This window comes from Dicentrarchus labrax, unplaced genomic scaffold, assembly GCF_905237075.1.
Source record: "Dicentrarchus labrax unplaced genomic scaffold, dlabrax2021, whole genome shotgun sequence".
In the NCBI taxonomy this organism is placed as follows: domain Eukaryota; kingdom Metazoa; phylum Chordata; class Actinopteri; family Moronidae; genus Dicentrarchus; species Dicentrarchus labrax.
This window is the reverse complement of record NW_026136709.1, coordinates 12,472,376-12,481,254: the sequence shown is the minus strand read 5'-3', so window position 1 is coordinate 12,481,254 and position 8,879 is coordinate 12,472,376. Positions and strand designations below refer to the sequence as shown.

General features: G+C 39.5%; 1 protein-coding gene across 1 annotated transcript; it reads left to right on the top strand.

The window, feature by feature from the left end:
* Positions 1-418: 418 nt before the first annotated feature.
* pi15a (peptidase inhibitor 15a) lies at positions 419-6,786 on the top strand. The gene is made up of 6 exons (XM_051410362.1): positions 419-595; positions 750-1,062; positions 2,075-2,193; positions 3,601-3,733; positions 3,825-3,940; positions 5,079-6,786. Exons 2-6 carry the CDS (start codon positions 799-801, stop codon positions 5,212-5,214), a joined length of 768 nt encoding a protein of 255 aa, XP_051266322.1. The 5' UTR covers positions 419-595; positions 750-798; the 3' UTR covers positions 5,215-6,786.
* Positions 6,787-8,879: the final 2,093 nt, after the last annotated feature.

The window sequence follows — 8,879 nt, the reverse complement described above, 5'->3', positions numbered from 1 at the left end:
GATTAATTAATTTAATTAAGACAATATTGTGACATTGAGGGTCCATATTTAAAAAAATAAAATGTCAAATATGAACATAAATCACATCCATATTAGATCCAACACACACCACACAAACAACATAGATGATAAACACTTGTATCATAATTGTTTTTTGCTTTTGAGAATCCAGAATATAAGTAATTAATAGTCATTTAATATGCTCCATCCTCCTTGGTGTACTTTATCAATCAAATTGTCCTTTCACATCCTGCAGCTGTGCAAACCTAAAGCAGATGTCATGATGAAATTGGGGAAGATTTGACGGGAAAGGGTTAGGAGAAACCAAACATATTGTCTCCAAATCAAATCATGCAGTGTTTCAGGTGACAAGGAGGGGCTGTGCGTCTACCTCCGAGGCAGGCGCACTTCCTGCATCGTCTACAGCAATATATAAACCCGCAAAGACGGACTTCTCCCGAAGCACTCACAAAGTTTGCAAAGCGCTAAAAACTCCTCTACTTGCAGACCTCCCTCTCTGTAACCCATTACTGAGGCTTTAGAGGTGATACAGCCCTTGGCAACGCAGGCACAGCGTACCGCTGCGCAAGAAAAGGTAGGACCAAAGATTGTGTAAAGGAATGTCCCCCGGTGCTGTATTGTAAAGCACCGGGGTTTGAAGCTTGGTTTACGCATATCTGAATTGTAATACACCCAATGTGTGCGCACCACTGCAACACTTTAAGTTTGTCTTCTTGCTTTCTTTTCAGGTCAGTACAACGCGCGGGATATTCTGTCTGCAGTTTCCTCAAACCAAACATGAAACCTCAGTTATTTGCCATAGACCTAATACTTTTGTGCCTATCTTGCGGAGCAAGTGCATTGGCAACGAGTATTCCTGCCGTGTCCACGTCCAATTTCACCAATCTTGGCGCAGCGCACAACTATGGAACAGACACCACAACCATTTCTAAAGTCAGGAGGAAGCGTTATATTACTCAGAACGACATGCTTGCCATTCTTGATTACCATAACAAAGTAAGAGGGAAGGTGTTTCCCCCAGCATCCAACATGGAATACATGGTAAGTGAAAGCTTTCATTCATACTTAATTTGTCTTTATCAAGGTGTACGTATTTCCACTCAATGCATGATATTCCTGGATCCATATACTCCATACCTACCTATAGTGATTTTTTATGATCATGTATATGTTCTCCTAGTGACCTAACTGCATGCATAAAGTAAAATAATTGATGTCTTAAGAAGTGAAGGAGAATAATGATCTGATTTCAAAAGATGTAGTTTTTTTAAGGAAGTAATGTGACAAATGTCTTTACATTTCTTGGCACCTTCAGCTGTTGAGCAGATTGCACTGCAGTAGACCACCAAAGTAGTCACTTCCAGAGGAAGAGGGGTCATGTATGGTACCAGTAGCCTGCTGGCAGTGTCATATGGACAGAGCAGTAGTGGTCACTTGTAGACCTGTTAGAAGTGATGGCGAACTGTTGTAAAGGTTGCAAGTCCAAACATTTAAAAATAAGACTTCTGTTCAAATCTATTATCATGGAGTAAAGCAGTGTAATTATAATTTAAGTGTTTTGAAAGGCTGTTCCAAGATCAGCAACTGAGCTGACGTATTTCCATTTAAAATTGGCGGCATCTCCGTTCTCTGTAGTTATACTGGTAATAAGATGCAATGAAGGTGTCTCCTCCCTCGACAAATCTATTACAGAATGAAGTAATCGGAGGAAGTCTCTCCTCATTCCTTCAGTCACAGTCCATTCCAAATGAAACCATACACGTGTGGCTGTTGACAAGTTTGGATATCTGGTATTCTTCAGGCTATCCAACCCCCTCTCTGCTCAGTGCAAGAGTTACACGAGACACTGGGCAACTAACTTTCTCCGCTTATGTAACTGATTTGATGGATGACTTTTGCGACTTGCCATGGTAACACCTGTAACAGTGCTAAGAGCTCAGAAAGCACCAACCCTTATCTCACATCTCGCTGCAGAAAGGAAAGTCTGGTGTTGATATTTTCCCTCAGTTATGTAATGTGTTTCTATGCTCCCACCATGTTTCTGTGTGTCTAGGTGTGGGACGACTCTCTGGCCAAGACGGCCGAGGACTGGGCTCATGCCTGCCTGTGGGAGCACGGGCCACCTAACCTCCTCAGGTTCCTGGGTCAAAACCTCTCCGTCAGGACAGGACGGTGAGTGACCTTTGACTCCCCTCCCCCTCCCCAACATCTGCTGCTCCTCTCAGGGATGACTCTCTTGTGGCAGTCATGGCCGTTGCCTTACAGCCCCCTTCGTCTTTCTCCTAAAGGTTTTTGCACTGTGACCCGGTGACTGCTTGAGGAATGCTCCTGTGACCCTCCAAATAAACAAAAGTTGTGTTTTCAGCCATGACCCATGAGGACAAAGGCGCATCCCTTTAGTGGGTCTTGACTTTCCATTTGGAAACACAGGGCACCTTCACGTGTTTCTACACTTTTAGGTTTTATTGAGGAACAACATGACACTCAAGGGAATACAGCTCATTCTGACTATTCCTTGAGACTCACTGAGAGAGTACTATAGTGAGGTTATTTTCAGGAAAAAAAACCCATAGTAGTAAGACCATTGTGCTGACTTGCAGAAAATAATGCTAAAAAAAAAACCCTTTAGATTTCTTTAATAAGAAATAGTTTATCCAATTTCCAATTTAGCTTACTAACCTTTCAGTTAATTGGAGTTCACTCGCTGGAGTTCAGATCAAGTATTATTCTGTGAAATACTCATATGCCAAAGAAAATGAATAATGTGCACAGATGGCTGTAGTTATTCAAAGGGCCTGTGCCATGACACAACCAAATGATCTAATAATCCCTGAATTAGACAGGTGCAGAAAACATCATGTACATGTTTTGTTCCTACTTATTCACATTCAGGGTCATGGAGCCATTGGGCTCTGTCAGACCAAATGTTTGGATATCTTACAAATAAACCTGGCCATTGTGGAAGCAATCATGAGAATTCAATCTTTGCTAATTATTAAAATTGTTGCTATCTGGCTGCAAAAAATGCTTTGGCCCATCTTCAAAGTGCCTGTGTCGATTTCCTGAATTGTGGCCAGTTTGTCAATCGTGAACGTGGTTTTGAGTCTGTGTGTATTGTATTTCAGAACCTCAGGTCTTTTCATTGTTATTGTGGTTAGAGTAACCACCCCCGAAACACCACAAATGACTTTTCTAATTAAATTCACATAGAATATAAAAAAAGTTGGTGGCAGTGCACTGGAGGAAACCGGAGCACCTGCAGGGAACATACACAAACAAAGAAATAACTGAAAACTGCAAATGCTACACACATAGTGACAGGGCTGAGGTTTAATCCCAGGAGCTTCTTGCTGGGAACCGACAGAGCTAACCACTAAGCCTATATTCTGCCCCATAGATGCTATTGTTAGGTGATTGTGCTTTTTTCAAATCACAGATCCAAGTCATTGTCTTAAAAGTTTCTGTGCTTCCTAAACCCTGAATACACCTGCAGCCAAACTGCACAAGTGCCTCTTCATTGCTCATCATCAGTTGTGATACGTACTGTGTTTACTGAGCATGTCTGTCTTCTGTTCACAGCTATCGATCCATTCTTCAGTTGGTAAAGCCATGGTACGATGAGGTCAAAGATTACTCGTTTCCATACCCACGCGACTGCAACCCTCGATGCCCTCTCAGATGTTATGGACCCATGTGCACCCATTATACACAGGTACACAAATCAGTCAATCAGTACTGATTTTAACACTGTTGAAATGGTTTAACAATGGCATCAATTGGCTGCTGATGTGTCTTTTTTGCAGATGGTGTGGGCAACATCCAGCAAAGTAGGCTGTGCTGTTCACACGTGCCATAATATGAACGTATGGGGTTCAGTGTGGAAGCGGGCAACGTATTTAGTTTGCAACTACTCACCTAAGTAAGTATAATTGGTCCATTTCCTTTAGACCATCTTGTATAGTGTTAATTACATACTAGTAAGGAAGCCTGTTAATTCTAGCGAACCCATTAACCTGATGACGACAGGGTGACGACAGGCTTAATCCTGACACAGACCGCTCTGTGTGCTGAGTTGTGAAATGCCACCCATGTTGCTGGGAGATTCAGATAACCTCGATACAAGGCTGTGAACCGGTACTGCATTACCAAAGCCCCGGAGACCCACGAAACAGAAAGAAAAAAAATCTAAAACAAACAAATTCCAAGAATCAAAGCCAGTTTGGACTTGTGACTGACTTGTGACCTTGGTTCTTTAATCCCACTGGTTTGAGACATATGTAAGAGTAACATGCTCAGGACGTTGATGACCTATTTTAGAATGCTCATTGAAAACGTGGCCTCCATTTTTAAAGCCACAAGACTTTCTAGACATCCAGACACCTTATAGTACAACGCATCTCTGGTAGACATGTTTGAATTCTCATTTGCTCACAACGTACAGATTGCTAAGTAAGTCACATTCTGCTCTGGACAATACATATAACATTATGACATTGTTTTAATCTTATCTCAAGGTCTATTTGTTAGATGTTCTGGAGCTTTTGATCATATCACATGGTATTCATCAGCACATCTAATAGCGTCAGTGAATTTTTCTTCAGCAATGTAAAATGAAATAGTGATATGATTGAGAACTCCAGAACAGCTACTTAGACATTAGGATAATATCGTTTTGTCAGCAGCGGTTTCCAATGTCAAGAATGAACTTTTAACCTCAATATTTTCTTCTTTGAAATTGACAATAAACTGTTTCGCCAATATTCCTTCTGCACAAGTATCTTGATTAATCTATTTTCAGTCAGTAGGTTTTTCTATCGCCCTATTCTATCGTTTGAGTTGTTATTTAGATCTTTGGAAGAAAGACAAGAGGATTAGGGGCACATTATATGCCCAATTTGTTGTTTATGTTATGTAATAGATATCTGACCACATTAAACCCAATACCTGATTATTAGCTAATCTTTTACTCCTGCAATTTAGGATTTTTTAGACAGTAAAGATATATTGGATAAAGTTTAAGTACCTTGATTGACTCTGTACATGTTTCTGTCTTGTAGAGGTAACTGGATCGGAGAGGCTCCTTACAAAGTAGGCGTACCCTGCTCCGCCTGCCCTCCCAGCTATGGGGGCTCCTGCAGCAACAACATGTGCTTCCCCGCTCTCAAGACAAACTACCTGCACTGGTTCAAATAAACACAGGTTTCCTCTCGACATAAGCTGACATCCTACAGTACCACAGAGACATTATTTTAATCCCGTAAGGATTTGCACAACACTTGTGGACCACACTATTTTGTATATATGGGCTTATTTAAAGACTCAAACATACATTTGAAGGCAGCAGACAATTTAGCATTGATTACTTGTAAATAAACTGTAAATTAATTTCATTTGTACCAGACTTGCTATTGAAATATAATTTATGTGTAGAGTGGGTCCTTAAACACAGTATATACTGAATGTGGTGCCGCATACACTTGAGTTTTCACTACATTTGTTTACCATTAACAAAGGGGTAATTATGGACATAACAAGATCGTAGCTGCTCATACCTGCTCACATTGGTGCTATAGGCATCACACCTTCATGTTGTGTGCTCTGCCTTCACAGGAATGTTGTGATATAAAGATCAAAGCTTTTGACCTCAGAGGGTAAAACCTACACTGGCAGTGTCAGCTTGGTAACTTCCGTACAACAAACTACATTCTCAAGTCTATTGCAATTTTTATATGTGTCCTGCAACACATTTGTTGACAAAAGTGCACTTACTGTAAAGTGAAATTACATGACAAAAGCAACATACATCAGTCAGATTGGAAGGTCTTCATTCGAGGGTCTGATGACGCCTCTGTTGTCAAAAGCCTCTGTTGTTTGTTTCAACATTTACACAGTGCATTTGCAGTTTTAATCTGCACTGATTAGGTTGTGTTTCATTACAGATGTTTCATTTCAGGCATTTCACAGGTTTCATTCATATTTCATGTAATATTTATGCTAAAGAGAGCACGTACAATAAATCTGACCCACATATGTGTTTATAATCATATTTGTTTATTATATACCAATATATTGCTATATTGGACAAATCAATTGTTTGTATTTTGTTATGATCACTGATCTAGTTTGTTTTTTTTTGAGTTAGGCACTCAAGTGCACCTTAATTGTTTGCAAATTTCCGAAATACCAGGAAATTATAATTTTTTTTACATGTAGATAATCATAATACCTTGACTATCATAAAACAAGTATACTGTAAGTTATTCATTTTTATATGGGAAAAAATATTTAATGATAGTAATTTTTTTTATTGTTTTGTAAAAGGATTGTAAATATATCTAAACGATGAAAAAGTAGCGAATATGGTTCATTTGCATGTCAACTTTTATAATGTTGAGGAAGATTAACTATAATGTAAATTAACTTGGTACATTTCTATGAACAAAGCACTATTTGCAAGTGGATACATCAACACTTTTAGCGTGGCAAATGTATCAGAAATTATTTTCAAATCAGGACAGTTTCTCAGTATTACACCGAGAGGGACATATCATCAGCATAATGGAGACAAAAACAAAACAAGAAGAAAAAATGGGGCGAAAAAAGTTGCCATTGATACAAACTTTACTGGGAAATAATGCATTACATAATAGGAAAAAATGTTCCGCACTGACTGTATTTAAATCCACATTAACAACAAGCTATTTATGCAATAAACTGCGCTTTTCCTATTGTGTTTTGTATTTGTAATAAAATGGTTTATTTTGATTGTGTCCTTTTTTTATTTTGTACAATTCAACATGTCCTACCTCAGGCCAAATCATTATCATTGTTCATTGTCTGTGCTGTTGTGGTAGATGAATGTTTTAGGTGGGGGAGTTAATGTATACAGATTGGTTAGGGGGCTGTGTTTTATGGTAGGAAACGACCGGTCAGCAGTTGGTCACACACAGTCACAGGGTCAGTCACAGGACCACTGTGAAAGACCTAAACTGCCCATGTGTAAATTAGATTAGGAATGTAGCTAGGACAACAGCTGTATCCTGTTTAATGATGTGTTGGGTATATAAGGCAGAGCATTCTAGAAGTCTAGAGGGAATGTCTATGCTGTGGTCTTCCCTCCATGCTGCATGAGTAAAGGAATTTGATTCATCACACTGGGTTTGTAATTCTTCAGTGAACTAGCACCTCTCCAGATTATGGAAGAATTTCCCTGACACTGTGTTGTCTGAGCTCTTCTTCGAGTCTGATATTGATTAGATTCTCTGCCCAAAGCATCAATCTGGCTCTTTGATTCTCAGTTTTCACTTTCAATTAAAACAGTGCCATTTGCAAAGTCCAACATCCTGCGTATCAAAGGCTGAGAGGGAGAAGAGAAAACATGCTGGGGCTACATCTGAATCCTAATAAGAGAAGGTTGACTTTGGCCCTGTCTGTCCATGTCTACACAAATGAACAGACAACTGATAGGGTTTCAGGGGACCCTCTTGTTTGAGTTTGTCCAGTGAAACCGTTGACCTTACTGAGAGGGAGAGACAGGGAGCAGACTGGAATGCTAGAAGCAGAAAGAGAGAGAATGTGTGTCACCACCAGACATACAGGCTAAATCTAAAGAGTTGGCAAGGAAAAAGAGACAATCTGAAGAAAATGACATTCTCTTGCTCTACAGTTGTAAGATTTTGTGTAGTTGATGATGGAGAAAGAAGGAGAGAGTGGGTAAGAGATAGGGACAAACATAGAGGGGGAGCCATGAATGTTCTAATGTGTTGGGCAGATGCTTCACTTTTTGCTTTTTTTCTCCTGCTGGGATTGCAGACTACTTTTCTAGACTAGCATGCATCAAAGGTATATGAAGAGGATCGACAGGCTATCAAACAAATAAGACTATAACATGTTTTCTAGATAAGTTAAACATATGCGGTAGTCAAGTGTAAACTGGGCTGAAGAAAGAATCTGTCCAGGCTGAAACGTTTCATGCACTTTGGCAGGTAGAAACATAATGCCTTACATTTTTAGGCTAAACTAGTGTGAGATTTTCAAACCACTTCCTGTACTTTATTAAGAAGCTTCATCAACTCAGCCAGCCTTAACAGACCAGCACACTCCCTGGAACCAACCAGCAGAGCGTTTTCGAGGAACACATTAGTATGCATGGGAAAAATCCTTCTGTCTGAGCAGATGCTGGACATGGAGCCAAACAGATGATTGGTGGATGTTTAAAAGGTACATCAGCGGAATGAGGAGCACGATGCTATGATGAGTTAGACAACCTGCTGCTGACATTTATCTGGCTTATCAATCAGTGGCAGAGGCTGAGCAAAGGTTATGGCTTGGGTTAGGATGGAAGCAGGCTTTGATGGTTCAGGGATGAAGACAAAAAGGCACTGAGTGTAAATAAAACTATAATTCCAGTATTCTATTATTAGTTTGCTCACCTTCCACACATACACTACTCATATTCTTGTATAGCTTTACTATCATTCTTATGGAGGCTTCTTTGGAACATCATTCAAACTTTCAAATGTTCAGAGTGCACTTATTTTTAAAAATATTATTAAATGATTCATCATTTTGGGAACATTTTTTCAGCATTTTCACATTCAAATGAATTGACGGGGCATTCAAACCTTAATCATTGCCTGACACTTCAACTGCTTTCACCCATAGCAAATAACACTTAAACTTATTCTTATTCTTCAACTGACACTTTGACTATTTTCAGATTTTAAACCTAAATTCTACCTACCCAAACTCACTCAACTGCTGCTGTTATACACAACTTACTTTAACTACTTTCACTGCAGACTTGAGATGTCTTTAACACTTCCACTTCAAGTGGCTTTAAGTTTTACTTAAATTTT

Bases quoted from the DNA above. Each gene is read 5' to 3' on its own strand.
- pi15a (XM_051410362.1), top strand. From the start codon at position 799: ATGAAACCTCAGTTATTTGCCATAGACCTAATACTTTTGTGCCTATCT. The intron at 3,734-3,824 runs GTACACAAATCA...TCTTTTTTGCAG, and splicing joins TGTGCACCCATTATACACAG to ATGGTGTGGGCAACATCCAG. The intron at 3,941-5,078 runs GTAAGTATAATT...TCTGTCTTGTAG, and splicing joins GTTTGCAACTACTCACCTAA to AGGTAACTGGATCGGAGAGG.